Below are 20,609 nucleotides of genomic sequence, written 5' to 3' on the forward strand. Positions count from 1 at the left end.
ATACTGTAGCCTTGGCTTGGATTTGAATGTACCACTTAGGTTTAGCCGGGTGGCGTCTTAAAGGAGCTATTTTTAAGTTTTGCTTTTGCTACATAGGCAACGTTACCATTAAAAGCCAAGAGCTTCAGCCATTGTTAGGTTTACAATTAAGCGGTAATAATACATCCTCTGAGCAGCTACTTCAGAGCAAACTGGACATTACAGTGACTCAGTATCGGAAAGTGATGAGAGGGGCCAACCAGGCGCTGGCTAGCTGGTGAGCATGCTACCTTCAGAAGGACAAGTGATAGAAAGAGAAACAAAACAAGAAAGTTGCTTTCCACCTCTGGAGACAGATGTTGGTGATTATAGGAATGAAGTTCGTGCTGAACTCACAATGTTTCTTCTAGACTGGTAAACAGCTGTTAATGCTAACATTAGCTATTTAGCAATCGGAAAACTTATAAATAACTCCTTTAATGATGTGGATAAGGGACGAGTTCAGGTGTCAGTATCAGTCTGCTACAGATCTTTAATCCTGAGCATATGCAGGATCTATTATTGTGGCTGATCACGACAAGGACACTAATTACAATTTATTGTTGGCTAAATTCTACCTTCATAAATCCAAACATACAAGATTTCCTAAACTGCCTACTTCCAATCTCAAAACACACACATGCACCAGATGAATAGTAGAAGCAAAGTCAGTAAAATGGGAAAAATAGATGCTGTATATTGGTTCAGTGAACTGCATTTCTAACAAGTGTAAAAACTAATCTCATACTTTCTCCTCTTCTACTTTATCAGAAGAAGACACAGATGTAAATTTCTCCAACATAAATGGAGACTGAAGGATTTCTAAGAGGAACTAGTTTTGTCTTGTTGACTATCTCACTGATCTCAGCAATGAGGGACTGGTTTTTCAAGTTGAATTTAGGCAAAGGTTTCACATTTCTCCTTTTCTAAACCAGCTGAGGCATTAAACAGTTCAGCCACATGGAGAATATATCAGGGGGAAGCTGAATTTTAGGTCCATGTACATTTGGATAAAAGCTCACCCGCAGCATTCAACAAACAAACTGTCCAGAACTAGTCAATTCTCACGCTTAAATTATCATTATACCAATTAAAATGAAACTTAAAAATACAAAAAATAAATACATCTATGACTTTCTCCAGGAATCTTGCATGTTCTGTACAAAAGTTAGATAATGTCAATCTTTAGAAAGAATTAAATTGGAATTAGTTTTGGCAGAGAAATACCTTGGCTGGATGACAGATTATCTTTCCAGACTCACTCTGGTAACCTTGTAAAGAAACTGAAATTTAATCAGGTTTTTAATTTCATTTTCAGAAACCTTTCCTTTGCAGCAAAAGAAACAATCTTCATTCCACATTTTTAATTGTTTTACATTATAGTGATATCCTGTTTATGCAGATATCGGACTCCTTCATTTGTAGACTTGACCCTGTACATTTTATATTGAGTGTTGGAACTCGTCATTGTAATTTATACAAGTTAACTGGATGGTAAACTTCCTGTTAGTGAGAAGCTTTCTCCTGTTTCTAACAGCTATCAGACCACAACATCTAGATGAACAATCTTCAGTTTCCCTGGAGTCTGCCAACGGCTTAAAACTGCATTTTTTTATTATGCTCCCTGGAATTGGAAGAATTTAAAAGATAAACTTTGTCTGTACACGCTGCCTTCAAATTAAACACTCAAAAATCAGATTCAAATATTGTTCCATGAAGAATCTAAGTGTTTTAAATAGTCTGGTTTTATCTCTCATGTCTCTTGTTTTATTGTGTTACATGTTACTGTTGTAAATTAACGATTTCTGTTCTCATGTAGCTATAATAAAGTTAATCTTAAAAGAGATAATGTATCTAAAAAGATGGTTAAATGAAAGTAAAAACAACACTTTCAAAGACAAACCCTCAGTCAAGCTCCAAAATGAATCATTGAGCTCTGTCGTTGTACACAGGGCACAGGGCTGTAATACAGGACAACAGCATGGCAGGCTTCTACAAACTGAGGCAAATGACCGAACTACAAATCTCAGTGTAATAGAAAAAGAAAATGGAAATGGAGGGCAGAGTGATGGAGAGCAGCACAACCTGTTTCTGTTCACTGCTCCATGATTTTCAGTCCCACCGCTGAACGCTAGTATGTCAGCTAAACTACTTTTGAAGCTGACACCGGAGCAGCCTGCCGTCCTGCCGTCCAGTGTCACTGGCTGCATCTGACAGCGCTGTCAGCATCCTATCAGGTAAGACGCTTGAGGATGTGGTGTAATAGCATTTCATAACCAAACTGTGACCAGGACACACACTTTTTATTTCCTGACTGTGTGGAAATGTGAGGTTTTCACATCACAGATAAAGAACAAAGGCATTCAATTGTGAGTTTCTGCCTCAGCAGCTTCTCAACCTTGAAGACATTCAAGGCAGACGCATGGACTGACTCTGTTCGAACAACTCTGGGATGACAGTTAGGAAAAAACCAAGCACTCATCCAAATCCAATATTACTATCACAACCATTGTTTTCCTTTTAATCAAAACAACAACAAAACTCAGTTATTCATATTTCTACTCTTCACTTAAAGGTGAGTTAAACAATTCTGAAGAAAGACTTGATATTTGAACGCAATAGCAAAACAAATAAATTCATCTCTTCAGTGCTCTTTCAGAAGCCCCTCCCCCAAATCCATGGAAACTCACTGTCAAGGCAACGACACAATGGCAGAATCCAGAGCATCTTATACAGCGCGGAAGTGGAAACTATTTACCTTATAATATAAAAAGTCATCAAATAAACAACATGCACAAAAACATCCAAAACACAACGGTGTAAAAACAGTGGGTTAGTTGTTTAGATTGTTTGAACTACAGACACAGGAGAGAGGACCATAGGTTTTTGGCTAAGCTAAGAAGGAAGGTAATGTTATCTGGCATAGCATTTCAAATCATGCCAAATAAATCCACAGTTTTTAGGTCTTTGTTTTTAGGCATTTGTAAATGTATGCAGAACCTCAGATGTCTCATTTCTGCATGTCTTGTATTCCTGATAGGCCCGTCTTCAGATCCTGTGCCGTCCTGGAGGACTGGAGCTTGTTAACAGAACCAATCTGTTACACTGGCACAGGCAGAAGTAAGCCAGGTCTCTGCTGACGCCCGGGAAGGATGGATTCTCAAATAAAAACGTCAAGAGCAGCAGTCACTAACTCACTCATAGCACACATAGCATCGCAGCAACGAGCACTGCACCACACCAGGGAACACCCTGCATCTCCGTGAGTGAATAATGCAAATATGACAAAGAATAAGTGCCCAAAAAAAAAAAGAAAAAGAAAGAAAAAGATTTAAGAAGAATCCATGGATGCATATTTTTGTTCTTCAGGCTTTGATCTTCACCGTATTCACTTTGAAATAAAATAATGAATTCAACATTAAAGTGCCAAGGATCAACTTTAACTTCTGTAAGTTTGCATCACAACTGAAGAACTGAGTGTGAGATATAGGCCTTTATCTTCATAGCAGCGCGACGAGCAGCGCAGGCAGTGCTCAGGCAGTTTGGTGATTTCTTGACCTTGAATAAAACGGTCTTAAGACACTGTGATGAGAATAGACGACTTGATACCATGTTTCTGGTGTAATGTCTAATCTGCTGCCACTTTGGTGATTTTATAAACAAAAGAAAACTAAATCCGTGGAGCGAATGCACAGCAGTGACAGAGTAATGTTTGCAATAAAAATAAATCACTTTACTTACTATAGGCTACAACCGGTTTAAAATCGGCAAAAAAAGTCAATTCTGTTTCAAGCAGAAACGTTGGCAAAGTGGTTCACTTCACTTCAAGAATTGAAAAAGAAAGAGTTGTCAACATGAGTAAAGAGGTGACCAACATAATAATGAGGCTCAAACAAAAGCAAAAACTTATCAGAGAGATACTGAAGGTTGGAGACAGTCTAAAACACAGGAGAACTACACACTGTGTATTAAAAGGCTAAGCCTGTATCTCACACACAGTTTTTTCTATGCTGATGTGAATCTACTCAAATCAAACAGACTTGGCCCAATGCAGTATTCATGACATTTCAAACTGAATGTACTGAAGCACAGAACCTGAAGAACAAAAAAGTGTAATTGTCCCAATATTACCTCTGGAGTGTCGCGTGTTTCCTCAAATAAAAACCAGTAGTTAATTCAAATCTAGGTGACCGGTCCAAAAAATAAAGCCAGCTAAGCGTAATGTACATTTATACCACTTTAATAGAATTCAACAATACAATCGTGCCATTTTCAACACTTTATTGCTCTGGATTACTCATCGAAAATATTACTGTTCTGTTTCTGTCACTGTGGGTGTGTGTGTGTGTGTGTGTGTGTGTGTGTGTGTTAATGTCTCAGCCACGCAACTGTGCATACACTTATCGAGGGAAGTTTCACTGAAAGCAATTGTGTCTTTTTCAGAAACACAATGTTCACACTCACACAGTTCATACATTCACAAGTGGAAGCCGCCCCCTTATAACCAGTCTGATGTGATAAACACTGAGCAGCTCCACTGGAGCAGTTGGGGGTTAAGAGCACCTCAGTGGGGGGGGTAATGAGGGAGGGGTGTCCATACTATCAGTTATCTTCTTTCTGGCTGGTTGGTTAGAGGGGGAAGTTTATTAAGCCAGAGCCACTGAGCAGACGGCTCATACTTTTGAGACCACTTTGCCAAGATGTTGTCAAAGCAGCCAGTTTTCTATTTCTTTCCTTTATTCATTACTATTCTCTTTGACGTATGCACACACCTTCTGTTAGAGAGCGACTGCAGCCTGGACACTAATAATGAGCAGGCTGCCCGTCTTTCTCACCCTCTCACTCTTTTTCACCCTGCTGGTCCAGGGATTGAACCATCGGGCCCAATCCTCTGACCTTTAGATCACCGCTTCCCAAACATTTTGATTGATTGGATTAAAACGAAGCAATGTGTACCTCAACACAGGTTGGGCAAGTTGTGAGCAGTTCATTCAGCCAGTGTTTTTTTTTTTTTTTTTTTTTTTTAGTTTCATGTGAATAGTTTTTAGAAATTCAGAATAAAAAAACCAAAGATTAGAGAAGAGTTTTCTCATATTGATGATTATGTGGAGACTCCTTGTCTGGGTCCAGATCTCCAGTTTGGGAACTACTGCCTTTCGATCCCTCCTACCACCAAGTTCAGTGTTCTGGTTTTTTTTTTTTGGTTTCAAACAGAAGACTTTCTATACATGTATCTAACACAATCTCAGGTCACACTTGTTGTGAAAGGTCCTGTGGTTGCTGAGTGAGTGCAGCTTTGAATCTTGTGTTTTAAGTTTTGTTTTACACTTGGGTCACAGACTGTACCTTTAAATTTTCAATATTCAAGCTGACCATCATTACATTTTAATTACCAGATACACATACTGTACATACATGCAGTTCCATGAGATTCACGAGGTATTTTCTCTTTTCCAATCCAACAGACTATGTGCAGTATATAATCTAAGTATGAATTTACCAGGATATCACTGTAGCCCTGGCTTCCACCCCACAGAACACATATTGCTACAGTGATGCCCATCCAGCCCCACCAGCAGTGGAGTTGACAGTGTGACCGTCTTGTGTGTGTGTGTGTTCTGGGTGTACTCACCCCATTGATGTGGGGCGTCCCTGTGCTGCACTCCACACAGCTTGCCTGCTGGATCAGCTCCCTGGCAGCCCCCTCCTTCCCATCTTCATACGCCGCCTGGATGTTCTCCAGAGTGAGAGAAGGAACGAGGGCAGAGCCGTGCCCCATACCGTCCACCAACGACACCTTGGCTCCCATCTCCTCCCCAGGGCCTGGCAGCACAGAGGACAGACCCGGAGGGAAGACAAAGGTCACATGGCAGTTAGAAGAGGTATCTGTGAGGATCTTATGGCAGCAGACTGCAGGTTGAACACACAGTATTACCGTAGTCCTGTTAGCAGCAGACGCCCAGAACTAGGTCACCTTAATAAAGAATGCTCTTACAGCATGAGCAGCAGTACAAGTGGATTAGCACACAATGCGAAAGAGTACCAGCGTCTGGTGGCAGGTAGAACAGCACTTGACACTGAACTCACTTCACACAAAGATAACGGTATTTAGAATGGAAATGTTAATAGTAATAATATTTGACTAAAATGTCAATATTCAGTATCTAATGATGGAAAATTAGACTTTCCATCCAGATGTGTGGTGAATGTTTCCTTAGGATTCATGTTTAAAATATAATCATCACATCAGTACAGCAAACGAGTGAGACACAGTGTGCAAACAGGGTTGATAACTGAATGTGAATTAATAAAAAATAAATAAAGACATACTTTGTAAATAAAATGGAGCGAGATTTATTGTCTAGATTTTTAATAAAAACATCAGAAGTAAGATCTAGAATTGTTCCCATTCCGATACTAGTATCAGAAACACCTCCAACACTGCCTGTGAAATACGGTACACAGTAGTACGCAAGTCTATGCATTGATCTGATGCCACGTCATTTATTAATAAACTTAACACCCAGATAAAACGGCAGTTTTCCTAGCAATCAATTCTTCTTCGCTGCTTTAAACCGTAGCCTACACAGGAAGTCGCACTGTGCACTAGCCTTTGGACAACTGGTGTAGGAAGTTTTCTTTATTTCAAGATTTATTTCTTTTATGATTGACAGTGTAATTAGATAATAAAAGAGAGACTCTATGGCTTTCATGTATTCGCGGTATCGGGCGATACACAAGTTCTGTTATCCAGGTTTCCATCTGCATTATCCATCATAAAAGAAGGGCGGTGCAAAGTGGCTGATATCTTTAATCAAAGTGTAATGTGCTCATTTATCCCATTAAAATGATAGCTACATTTAAAAAAGAGCATTTGTTAAAAAGAACAACTGTGCTGTAATGAAGTGAACAATCTTTTCTGAGCTCTGTGTAGTTTTGGTTTTGTCATTGTGGGGACGAGGGAAAAAATGAATTTAAATGATTTTAGCAAGAGGCCGCTACATAACAAAATGTGAACAAAGTGAAGGGGTCTGAATACTTTCTGACTGCACTCTACAAGATGCTCCGAGATGTTCATTTCCCACACTGATATGCGTAAATCACATCAGAGGCTGATAGTGACAACCTTTCCTCTGACACCAGCAGAACTGAGCGTTCAGACCAAAAACAGCTCTGCCATGAGAAATATAAGGGGCTGTGTTGGTGGCAGCTTGACGTCTCAGGTCCTGAAGACCTGCTCGAGTGATAGATTCAGGTTTATCAGACACTAAATTACTGTCCATGTGCCGGGTTTTACAACTTTGGAAAGTTATAACAGAGACAAGTATTTCATCTCAATGATCGACAAAGATTTCCCTCAGATTTCTCAGCACTGCAGGACAGCTGGACATGTGTGGGTCTGCACAGGATGGGGGTCTTCCTCTGTCATTGTTCACTCTTTAACAACTCTGATACCTCATGCGCTATAAAAAGATCATGGCGTCAGGCATCAGTGCACTTCCTCAGGTCAAACCATCCTGTGCAAACAGGGGTCTTACCACAGTGGGTGTATCCTGGTTTTCAACTGCAAAGGTGTGAATGTTGCTGCACAGAATGAGCCAGTGGGCAGGTGAGAATCTCTGGTTGACATGCATGGTTTCCTTTTTAATGGCTATTTTTAAATACAGTATATACTCTCCATACATGTCTTGGTACATGAAACCTCTGCTCACAACTCAAGCGTTATATTATCGTCATCTTTGTCAGAGTGGTTATTTGTTTCACCAGCAAATAGTTTTGTTTCCTCTTTCAGCTTCGTCTGAACTGCATGTGCCTGCTTCCTGCAGACCAGAGAGTTTCCTATGAATAATTAAGATACAGAGAGTCTGACCAGGCTGCTGAGGTTATATGAGAAAGGCTGAGGCAGGGAAACCATTAGACCCACATGTGCCTCCCATCCACCATCAATACTCCCCTTTCACAGCTTTTCCTGACCTGTCTGGGAAAGCTGAAAGAAGACCTGAGGAGGGATGTGGTTGCCAACATCTCCTCCATTACTGAATTTCCCCTTTCACTTGTCCCTCTGATTTACAGATCAAATGAAACATACACTCCTGACTTCTGCTACAGGAACAAATAATAGCGGCGACTGAACATCAGTGTGATAAGCAGTGGATGTAATGAAAGAGAAGCTGAGGACAGAGAAGGAGGAAACTTGGTTGTTTTTGAGAAGATCATCTGTTCACACAGCAGAAATGAAACAAGATCATGTTACAGAAACTACACTGACATTAAAACCTCAAGTGAAGGAGCCACCAACCAAACCTTTTCTCTCCTGATATCAACTTAGAAACTTCATTCAGGATATCTGCTGATACAGAGTAAAGACGTGATTCCAGTGCTCTCCTTTTCCCAAATTAAAAATCTGTACACAACCCTGTGTGGAGCTCATCTGAATCATTTTTACATGACAGTAACATGAGGCCAGGGATTGTTGTGGCACTAACACCTGAGTGTGTGACCTGCTCTGAGTGAAAGAAGTGATTGAGAAAAACATGTTTTATTTTATAATAGAATTGACTATTATTGACCCTATTGAAACTGTTGCGTTTCTTATTATTCTCCATAAAAATAACTGGCCTCTTTAAGGGCCTAAACATAACCGACAACTCACGGAACTTTGAACACACATCAGGCCTGGTGAAAACGTACATGTTTTATGGGTTTTGCACATGATTTACAGGCATTGTACTTTAACAAACTCTCCTAAATCCTACAGAATTGATCGGATCAACATTTGGCCACTCTCATCTTAAAACCTTTGCGATTGCAAGCTGTCAAGTTTTCGTTGCCCGTGGTGCTGCGGAGGATTTTGATGCTTCGCCATGAAACAGGAAGTTGTTATAACTCAAACATACATTGTCCAGTCAGCTCCAAACTTCACATGTTTGATGACAGTCCCACACTGGAGACATCTGCATGCTGCTATGACATTGTCATATCGCCATCTACTGAAAACAGGAAGTAACTCTTGAGTGACAATTATCATTTGATTTACATGAAATAATAGACTCCCATGTTAAAATGTCCAACAGAAAAAAACATGTTTACAGCCTGGTCTTTATAGCTCATTTCCTCCTTCATGACAACTGTTTATATAACTCACCACATTTCATTAAGGTTTGAAGTTCTGTATAATTGATGAACTGCCACAAACTGGCAAACACTGAAGAGTCAGCTCCACACATGCCCCTCCTCTTTGCCCATTTTTGGATTAGCTGTGAGTCAGGAGGCGGAGTCAGGCACTGCCAAGATGGCGACAGTGGAGCAGCCATGGAGGCTTCATCCATCCTTATTTATAGGTTATGGTGTCAATACAGATTCAGCAGATCATATCAATGTGTCCCTAATACCAGCTCAACTTTCAGACCACATTATTTATATCAGAAAAAAACATGTAAATACAGGTGAAAATTAGGGCTCACCATCAATTACTCAAATTATTTTCTCAACTGATTCACTGACTGCTTAATCATTTGGTGTATAAATAATGTAAAATGCCTCAAAATTTTCCAGAGCCTACAGTGACGTCTTCAGACAGTCCGACAACAAAAGATATTCAGTCAAATGTTGTGTATCAAATTAGTTCAACAATAAATTTATTTACAAAAAGTAGTTGTCAATACATTTTCTGTCAATTGACAGATGGATTAAGTTACTATCATTTCAGCTTTAATGTAAATTCAGCAGAACAAACACATTGCTGCTGAATGCGTTCAGACCACATCTGGATGTGTGGATCTGGCTCACACTGTGATCAGATCTCAGCCAAGTGCAAATGACATCTGAGCTGTTTCTCAACATTCTTAAGAAAAAAAAAAAAAGAGTTGAATGGTCCCCCAACTCCACCTCTTCCTCGTGCTGCCACATTAACATCAGCCGAGTTAGCAAGAAGACTGAAAAAATAGACCACTGATTCGTCGGCTGCCTCCATCTGTCACATGCCCCTCACACCCTGCACACTGTAGCGGCCCTTCAAGAGAATCCCACCTACAGTCCCGTTACTTGAGACACATCATTTGTTGACAAGTCCACTCTCTGTCCACCTAATTTGCATTTTGACGTCTGATCATAGTATAGACAGAATCGAGATCACAAGAACACTTGTGAAAATGCAAATTATATGTGATTAGATGACATTATCATAACACACTATCATAACACAACATATACAGATATAGATACAGGTCAATTCCAAGTGGAGGTCTCAGTTGATCACTGGTTACCTGAATGCATCTTAATGTTAATGTTTTCAAAGGTCTACCTAGAAAACCCCTGCAGGTAATAGACATTAAAAATTAGCCTTACTTAAAAGTTATTGCACTGTTACTTTTTATTTAATGAATTTTCTTTAAAAACTGAAAAGAAAAGTAAAACATTTTGGCACTCTTCTGTTAAGTCTCAGAAGTTTGTTCACTCATTAGTCCTTATCTGACTCAATAGGACTCGTGAGGCAGGTCGAAGAGGCTAAGACTCTTCAGACCATGGGCTCCTCAGAGCAAGCGACTGAGGATCTGATATGAAGGTAACTGAGGCTTACAAAGTACAAGAAGGCTGTACAAAGAAATATCAACGCATCATCCAGCTTGAAATCTCCACTTAATGTCATTAAGAAATGTCAGTTATGGGAACAGCGGAAGTCAAGACAAGATCTAAAAGATGGAGAAAACTTTCAGATGAAACTGCAAATCTGCTCGACAGAGAGGCAAAGCAAAGCAGTGTACTAACCTAGTGTAATGCCCAAACTGTTTGGGTTTTTTTCAGTTGATTAACATTTGAAGAAAGGCTCATTTGTTATGTCTGCTTTCTGCTGCATTTACTTCTTTTCACTTTCACTTTCAAAAATCTACAAAATATGCAATTTCCCCAGGAGTAGCTTCTGCTTTCAACATTACAGTGCCTGCAGGGTTCTGTTTAGAAAAACAGCACTACCCATTGACTACCCACTACCCATCTACTTGAACTCAATCATACAGACTGATGCTCCTTCACAGCCACTGTGATCCTCCAAGGAACATTGTCTGACACAAGACAGTCTCAGTCCAGACTGTTCTGGTCTGTGGTTCTCTGATGGTGGAACAAGATACTGAATGTTATCAGAGCAGGAGCGTCCCTCTCTATCTAAGAATCTCTTGAAGAGCACCGCCTTTCTTAACACATCTAACATCCTGACATGCCTAACCCGCACTTATTGAGTAGATGTGGTACTTAGTTCTTACACCTACTGCACTGAAGCTTTAGTGATGTCCTTCACTTGTAAGTAGCTTTAGATAAAAGCGTCTGCCAGATGAGTAAATGTAGCAATGCAAAGCAAAGCAAAAATGCCACAAAGAAAACATATTTCTAAGAAAGACAACAGAGTCCTGCTTCAATGATTGTGGAGCTCTAAGCAGCTTAAGCAGCTGCTAAACCGCCTAACAGAATTTCATTCAGTTATTTCAAAGGACACTTTGAAAGCTCCACACAATTCTCTACATGCTGATCCAGAAGCTTTTCAATTTAGAAAAAAAATGGTTGTGAGACTTCAGAGGCATGGTTAAATAACCTTTATATTTCAGCAGTGGTTCATGAGTGATGTCCGTGTCAGTCTGAGGCTTTCAGTGGAATTTCCACCTCGACCTTCTCGACAGCAAACATTTATTAACTTTCACTTTCCCCCGTGTCAGTGGTAGACCACAAGAAGGAAGCAGTTTCACATCCACTGTGGACAGTACTCAGTCCTATTGGGCAAACACACACTGGTGGCTACACCATTTACACCAAGCCAACTCAATCAGCTGTCACACTACACTTCTGACATCTGATGAACTGAAAACAATCATGTTTTTCCCATCAGTCTGCTGGACAGGAGACTGGGCTGCAGGTGAATTAGCGTTAGCGCTAAATGGAATACATAGGATCAAATCAGTGGTGCCATTCCACTGATGAGGAGACTTATACCAATACTATATATCAAATAATATCAAAACACCAGTCATCGATATCTGTAAGGTATGACTTGATTAGTAAAGTCAGAAGGTTCTAACAGACACCAAATGCTCCGTCTCCTTGTCTGTTCCTGGTGACCCAGTGATCCTAAAAGCCCACAGACAACCACACCACAGGCTTCCTCTTTTTATGAAACACCATCCTCTTACAGAACTACAGTGTACGTGATCCCGTCTTAAGATCACTTACACTGTGTAGTTCTGTAAAAGGGTGGTGTTTATTTTTTTTTAGAAATTACATCATTTTTTTTGCATAAATAATGTGTGTAAAAACGTTCATCATCAATAGCCATTCATTGTATTTACACTGTGTAATTAGCTCTCAATATGATAGTTCTCATTATTAATGTCACAGTCACCAATTTCCAAGCCGGATTTTAACTACCCACCTTGAATAATGGGATTCACAGGACGCGATGCCTGTTTAACTCTTCAACAACAGCCTCGCTGCTTAGTTTTCATTCTCCTCATGCTGAATCACAGAAGTATTAAGTTACTGCTAATGCTAACCCAACAATGCTAGAAAGGTATTCCGACATCCTGCTGTTAGAAACTGTACAATACGCCATTTTATTGGTAGAGATACTTCACAAATTGTTTCAATTACTCCTGTATTTCAGTCGATTTGGGACAGCGGGACAGTGTGTGTGACCTGCGGCGCTCTGCTTCCACTGGCCAACTCTTTTTAGCTTGCATGGTTCAGCATCCTCTGCATACAACCGATGCGTGCAAGACCGCCGAACACGCAGACACACACTGACTGACCCGCTGGCTGTCAATCAAGCAGCGTTTGTTGTGTGTAGGTGCTGCGCTGTGATTCAGGAGAGCAGAGGAGACTGATAGACAGGATGTGTAACTTCCATCAGTTTCTTCGCCTGCTGCTTTTCGTGAATTGTAAATGGAACTCACAGGGAAGTGAAGGGACAGTCAACATATGAGAGAGAGAGAGAGAGAGAGAGAGAGAGAGCTGCAAACCATAAACAGCTGTTTCTAAGCGCCAGCCCGTGCTGATTGAAGTGAATATTGTGAAGGCTCTGATCATTAAATGTAAATAATTAATGTTTTAATGTTTTGTTTGTGATGATTATTTTGGTCAGTTTTAACAAAGCCATAATCATCCATCTGTCATCACGCAGGGTTCTTCGGTCGCGCTCTCTCTCGCTCAAAGTGTAACGTGGTAACGTAACCCAACATTAATAAATAATACATTCATAATTTAATAAATATCAACATACTAGCAAGTCACTGCCTTTGCTACCTTCATTTTTTTTTTTTAAATGTAGACAAGAGGCAGGTAGCAGCAGTAGAAAGACAGAAAGTGAGCTGCTGTCATGGGTAATGGCAACTCACACAACTCCCAAACCTCCACACAGCGTTGTGGAGTAGTTGTTCCAGCGCCTGTCAGGAGGTGGGTTTAAAATGGATAAGACCTACAAGTTTTTCAACATGCATGTGGCATGAAAGTATTGTTTGAAAATGTAAAGCGTCGTGTGGCGTAGTGGTCTAAGCAGGCGCCCCATGTGTAGAGGCTACAGCCCTCGCTGCAGTCGGCCCCGGTTCAAGTCCTGCATCAGACGGCCCTCGCTGCATGTCATTCCCCCTCTCTCTGCCTCCCCATTTCCTGTCTCTCTCTACTATCCTGTCCAATAAAGGCACAAAAGCCCAAAAAAATATACTTTAAAAAAAAGAAAGAAAATGTAAAGCTACTGTGTCCTTTAGGCTACAGCCCGCTCTGTTAAGATGCATGACGAGATTTCAGTAGCTGCTGAAACCTGATACAGGTCATTAGTGGGATGAAATATCGCCTGCGGCCCCAGGAACAAAGTTGTGCAGATGCAGCCATAAGTGCTCACTAGTATTTTGTACCTTTATGGTGGTGATTTAATTTATGTTGGGGAAAAAAAATTCACAGGTGGAGCAGCAGCAAAATTCTTGCCCACCGCCTGGTGTCTGATACCAGGCGGTGGTGTCCCTGGAGTCTGACCGTGGACAAATTCCAACATCTGTCATTTCTCTTTTCTCAAATATGAAATTTCTTCTTGAATGTGCTGAAAAAGCATCTGATGCAACATTTAGAACATATCCCACTAAAATCCTCCATTATAAGCCAGTGCAATACATCCACATGAGCATGAGTGAAATGTATTCAGAGTATGGCATCAAAACCAGGTTAACGTATTCTCATAAAGAACCAGAGCTGCATTAATGAGCTCTACAGTAGAGAAGTCATCACATCCAGCCACATCTTCAGACCGCACTGACTGATCCAGATATGATATCAGTGAGCCGCTCCTGTAGCCAGATCTCAGTGTATTTAAGGCTCAGTCAGTCCTACATGTGCAGCATATAAACAAGGCTCCAGTCGGCGTTTAGCTCAGCCCCTCCGCTCCTCTCTCTCTACTAACCTGCTTACAGCGAATAAGCGAATCCCCCTCTTCCTTTTGCCACCATCACATATAAAGCTGATTGTTCTCTTTTCATGGTTTCCCTTCAGCTGCTGTGCGGCTTCTACCCAGCATCCTCACGCATCCCTGGATGTTCTCCCTCCTCTCTAACCCTCTGATTAGTGGAGGAGAGAGGGAGGACGGGGGAGGCAGGGAGAGGGAGGTAGGGTAACAGGAGGAGGGGGGGTAGCAGGGAGAGGGAGCGGGGAATGATGCTCCTTTGTTTAAGAGCCACACCAGAGCTTCCCGTCTCTCTCTCTCTCGCTCTCTCTGTCTCTGTTTAGTCTATCACACTGTCCTGTGGATCCATTATTAGACTGATCAGTTCCATCACAGCTGTCACGTCCAAGGTGATGTCAACAAACCTCTTGTTTTGTCGGACCAAAAGGAAAACCCAAAGATAATTAGTTTGCTATGATTCAAAACACATGAGAGAAATGGTTCTAAGATTTTAAAGAAACAAACGACCAAGCTGCAAGACAATGATTAGAATTTTTGTTTGATAAATTACTCAATTAATAAAATATGGTAATACATTTTTTTTTATTCAAGTTCTCTCTCTCTCTCTCTCTCCCCCTCTCCCAAAAGTCCAAAGACCAAGGTTTTCATTTTATTATTATATGTGATAAAGAGAAGCATGTGGCGTTTTTCACGTTTGAAAAATGACTGCGTCGTGCGAAGCCCTCTAACAGGCTTTGTGATTGGTTACCCTCTTTGAGCAGGTGCTCGGGCGTCGTCTGAGGGAGACGGACACAGCACAGGTGGTGTCGCTGTCTAGTGTGGTAGGTATGTGTCCTCGGGACACATGTTTTTTGGTTTTTCTCTCGCACCGTCAGTTGCTAGCGTTTAGAGGTTAACCAATGATTAACCAACAGTGAAGCGCATTAGAGGGCGGAGCCCACACGAAACAGACACAGTAGCTAGTGGAGGTAACTCCAGCTCTATGAGTCCGTGCTTAAAACTCTGATCTATTGGCCAAGTGGGCAACTGGGGGAAAAATGTTATGTTGGAAACTGTACATTATTTCCTTTTTGCTTAAATCACTCCACATTTGTTGCCTTACTGAATAGGCAGGGACATATGAGGGCTCCCTAATGTCACTGTTCAATTGGAGCCATTACTTCATCAACAACAGTACAAGTACTCTGGCCTTTTCTCCACTCATCTCCAGATTGTTCAGCGACCACAGTGGTAGCAAGCTTTCAGCCAGCTTGTTGTTTTCTGAACAGAGTGTTTTTTTGTGTTTATGAACTTTTTGCTTACATCTATTTTTCCTCTGTGTCCCAGGACTCCAGAGCCAGATCCCACATCCCCTCCTCCACCTCCTCCACACAGTAAGACCTCCATCCTCCAGTCCCTCCCAGTATTCTCCATCACCTGGCCTCTGTTGCCGTTGCTTTTTTTTCCCCAGTTAAAATGAAATTCAAAAATTCCCACAAAAATTGTAACTCATCTTAAATCGGTCAAAATAATCACAATATGATTTTTTTTTTTTTTTTGCTTATCATTCGGTCCCGATGGTCACAGGAAGAAAAAGTGAACCAACACAACAAGATGTGTTCCCGCTTCTGACGTACACAGGAAGTTAAAAGACAAAATAAAACAGCAGATCAAGACAGCTTCCCTTTTACAGGGGGGGGGGGGGAGTCAAAAGAGTCAACCTACTATAATCTAATCTACTCCACTCCATCTCCTGCTGTAATCCATCATCGTCCATTATTGACTCTGTTATCATTTACTACAACTAACTGTATTAAAATGAACCAGCACTTGTAGTTTTAGGAGACTAAAAATAAAACGCTGCCTGTGTGTTCACTGAGAACAACCTAGTTCATACATTCAATCCGATAAGGCCCGTCACTCTCAACAATCACAGTTTCAGTTCTGTTTTTGCTAAATTTAAGCAGAGCAGCAGTAGCTACACTCATTAATACATTTCAGTTTGAAGCCATGTCCTTCCTGAACCTGCCTGATACTCCTAACAGCAACAAAGCAACGGCCGTGTGCTGTGATAGGATTCATAGAGGGATGGATGAGATGCAGGCGAATTACTCACCACTTTCTTTCTCCATGTTGCTGTGAGTGTCTCCAGAGTCCTGGGGAAGGCCCACAGACCAGTAGGACATTCCTACTGGTCACCGATTAACCACTGTCAGAGCCCAGTTCCTTCACAGACAGGAGGCATGTATCCGGTGGTCACCCTGCACAAAGACAAAGCAGCAGGGATGAAGAACTAGAAAATAGAAACAAATTAGCGCTACAGCTCAAATGGTACAATACTGATTTTAAAAAAAGTGTTGAGAGATTAAGAAGCTGCACTGGTGTTCCATCGGATAACCACACGCAGGTACACAAACTGGACTAAAATAACAACCCCTGGAAACACTGAAGATGTCACGTTTCATACAGGAAGGATTTACTGCTCGTGATGAGGTTCATTCAATTGTTCCTTTTTCTGATCACTCAGTTTGTCTTACAGTAGTACTGGACTATGTTACATGTACTAATCCATCCATCCATCCATCCATCCATCCATCCATCCATCAATCCAGCCATCCATCCATCCATCCACAGTGAACAGGGGAGGAGATTAAAACTTAGTGATGTATTCATTGGAGGAAAACTACCTGTAGGCAAAAGCCATGCAACATCAGTGGTGCTGCATCTCCAGCCCCAGATACGTATATTGCTTGAATCTTGTTTTAGAGTAAAGTGCAAAGTCAAGTTTGCACTTTTTCTTTTTTTTTTTTTTTTAAACTGTAGCTGAAAACAAAACACCTTCATCACCAGATCTCCAAAAAACACCGTGCGTTATTGCTAGGGGTTCTGCTGATGGTTTCCACATGTGAAGATGATATTTGGCTTATTTTCCCATTAATGTATTAACTTAACTAAGCGCTGCTTGTTGTGTGTAGGCGAACTCTGCGGTTAAACAGAGCGGAGGAGATCAATAGACAGACAGAACACTTAGTGTGGTGTCTTGGCTGCTGCTTTTCATGGTTGTAAACAGAACCTTTGGACAGTCAATGAGAGAGAGAGAGAGAACTGAAAGCCATGAACAGTTGTTTCTACACACCTCCTCCAGCTGACTTTGAGGGAATATTGTGAATGATCTGATCATTAAATGTAAACTGAATCCAGATCCTCAAACTACAGAAACTCTCCGACACCCAGTGGAGCTGCAGGGGAAAAGGTCCCTCCCTGCTGTTATTCATTTCCTGGCTGCAGAAGAGGCAAAGATTCACAGCGTCTCAACTTTGAATTCATCCTATGCTTGGAAATCACATCACCTATGCTCATAGAAGCCTCGCCTCAAGCGGCCTCCAGCAGCAACATCTGGGCTGTAGAAGCCGCCTACAGTGTTGGTGATGGTGTCCTGAGCACAGTTAAGTGACTAAGAACTGAAGAGGAACTCAAAAAGATATTGCCACTCAGAAACCAAGGCTCCTGATGTGATCCCTAGACAGCAAAGAAGCAGAAAAATGCCAGCCAAGATGAAATACTGCTCAACATCCGCATCAGACGACCGAGGGAAGGCTAGAGAGGAAGGCTGTACTTCACATTTCTAGATAGTAATTTAGGAACTCCACAGACGTTGAGGGAAAGGGAACACAGAGACGTCCTGTTGTCACTGCACTGCTGGACAGCTCGCATGTCTACCAACAAAATGCTGCTCATACTCTCTGTGAGTTTTATGGACAGACTAAACTCAGCATCTCCCACTCTGTATATTCTGCACAGTCCAGAGCATTAGTATTTAACAGTTAAAGACAGTTCTGTGTCCTAGCTTTAATTTGAGTGGGTCTGTGAAAGAACGATAGATATAACCCTGTTAATACACAGTGCAGGTAACACATAGTTTAATGGTTACAAGCTAATTGGAAAGATATGAAATATCTTTTTTTGTGGTAAATCCTTTGCAATCAGTGACTACCTGAAGTTTTCAACCCACAGACATGAGCGCACTCTGTATCTTCTCTGATGCTCTGCCAGGACTTCACGGCAGCCTCAGAAAGCATCTCAGACTGAGATCAGGCGAGTGACTCAAGGATCCACCTCTCCACTCTTTGAAGCTCTCTGGCTGCGTTGGCCGTATGTTTTAGAATGGTTGTCCCGCTGAATGGTGAAATGTCGTTCAATGAGTTTTCGATGCATTTGGTTGAATCTGAGCACAGAACGCTCCTGTAAACCTCTGCATCCATCCTGTTGCTATGATCAACGAGGACTGTAGCCTCTATATATGGGGCGCCTGCGTAACCCGCTGCTACGCGACGCCCCCTCTTCTCATCATTTGATAGGGGTTCGTTTGTTTGTTTCGAGCAACACATCAACGTAATCAACGATGCAATGTGTCACACTGCTTACCTTCATCCCATCATGGTGTCTCACACTCCTGGACACAACTATGACTTCATGCCAAAGTCCTAATAAAATGGTGCTCTGCACTTACAGATGACGCACCACAGCAGACAACTGCCATGAACGAGCATCTCAAAAGAAAACCTCCTGGTGCTGTCCGATCTCAACACCATGAGCCAGCAGGGTAAGTGTTTATGCATCTGAGTTTTGTTTGAAAAAGCGGTTGGTCAGCCTGGCAGTTGTTCTTGTGTCCTTATCATGTGGTGACAGAACACTACCGATTCCTGCTTTCTGCAAACCGCAGCCTGGCCTTCCTGTTTTACAGTTTTACCAGGGGTTTGCATGTTGTGCTGAATCCTCTGAAGTCATGGTCATCAAGTCTCGTTGACAGGGAAACATGTCCGCTTACATCCTGGTGAGCATTATGGACTTGCTGTGCTGTCATGAATGGAGTCTTTCTTCACCATCCAAATGGTTTTTGGGTCATCTACAAGACTTGTGCTCTCCAGTCTACCTGCTCATTTGCTATTTTCTACTTTTCCTATTCACATCTCCATTTTCAGAATGTACTCAATTATTGATTTTGGCAAATCAACCTTTGATATCTCTAATTTTTTGGAGCCTCGTTATTGTCTCCCTCACTTGCGTGGTCACCTCTTTATTACTTTACTAATGACAGACAAATCCACATCAATCTAAATGGCAACTCTCTATCAACTCTGGACTACACGTCTCCTCTTTTGTGCATAAGCTAACATAAAAATGGCACACAGCTGCCTACGAAATATTGAGTAGCCATCAGCTGTGTCCACAGCCTCTGTTGTGGTCATTCAAAGAACTGGTTTGGACAAGAAAGTTAAATGCACCAACAAAAGCAGGTCAGCAAGACACAAGTATGAGACCTAAATGTTCAAGTTCATGATCAGATAATTAGAATGTGTTAAGTGAATGGTTTATTCAGTTTTCTGTTTTAAACAACATCTTCATCTTTCTGCACATAAGCGCATGTGTGCGTGTTTGGAGACACAAATGTCATACAGCCTAGTTTGCCAACATCAGGAGGAGGCATGGCAGTATAGTGGGTGTGGAGGTGGTGACCTTTTTCAACACTGACCCACTGGGACCCTAAATGTCTTTGCACAGCCCCTGCCTGTCCCCTGTGTCAGCTGAAATCAGTTGAAAACACTCCGTTCACTGGTATTAGCTAATGCAACAATCCCTTAATTTACCAGGTTCAGTTTTAATATTTCATGTGGATTTTATTCCCGTGTAGCTTCATCTCACTCTACCAGACAGCATGACGGTGAGTGGGCTGCTGCGCCATGCAGTAGTTTGGAACTTATTCTAAAACTTAAGATGTTTTTGTGATTCTTTCTGGATTTTAATGATGCTGGAATAACACCATCAAAACAACAAAAACACTGAATTATTTTTCACAGTGTATATACTTATGCACAAATAGGGAAAAAATGTCACGGTTTGATGATTGGTTTGTTTTTCCTTTACTGTCAACGTCACATACTAAATCTCATAAAGTAAAACGTGAGCACTAGTTGCGCTCATAGCTGCAGCAAAAGTACCAGACCAAATATTATGACACAACACTTATTATTAGCCGACTCACCGCGTGTTTGAAATGTCCAGCGAGCATCACGAGACAGTTTTCAAAGCTGTGAATCCTTAGTAGCAGACACAGATTACTGTGTTGCTGTGTGAGACTAACATTTTACTGGACTTCCTGATTCCACGATGCAAACTTTCC

At 41.4% G+C, this 20,609-nt stretch overlaps 1 protein-coding gene across 4 annotated transcripts in view; it reads right to left on the reverse strand.

Annotated features, from left to right (window-relative positions):
• Positions 1 to 20,609, reverse strand: part of lrrk1 (leucine-rich repeat kinase 1) — a 74,391-nt gene extending 53,782 nt beyond the window's left edge. For 3 of the 4 annotated variants that reach the window (XM_056375642.1, XM_056375636.1, XM_056375659.1), the window contains exons 1-3: positions 20,472 to 20,609; positions 16,545 to 16,689; positions 5,651 to 5,841 (exon numbers count right to left, since the gene is read on the reverse strand). In XM_056375642.1, the coding sequence (XP_056231617.1) occupies positions 5,651 to 5,841; positions 16,545 to 16,614 (261 nt within the window). In that variant the 5' untranslated portion in view covers positions 16,615 to 16,689; positions 20,472 to 20,609. Of the gene's footprint in view, positions 1 to 5,650; positions 5,842 to 14,449; positions 14,604 to 16,544; positions 16,690 to 20,471 lie in introns of those variants that run through there. The other variant, XM_056375650.1, reaches the window with a different exon arrangement.

The sequence above is a fragment of the Seriola aureovittata genome, chromosome 1 (genome assembly GCF_021018895.1).
Source record: "Seriola aureovittata isolate HTS-2021-v1 ecotype China chromosome 1, ASM2101889v1, whole genome shotgun sequence".
Lineage (NCBI taxonomy): Eukaryota > Metazoa > Chordata > Actinopteri > Carangiformes > Carangidae > Seriola > Seriola aureovittata.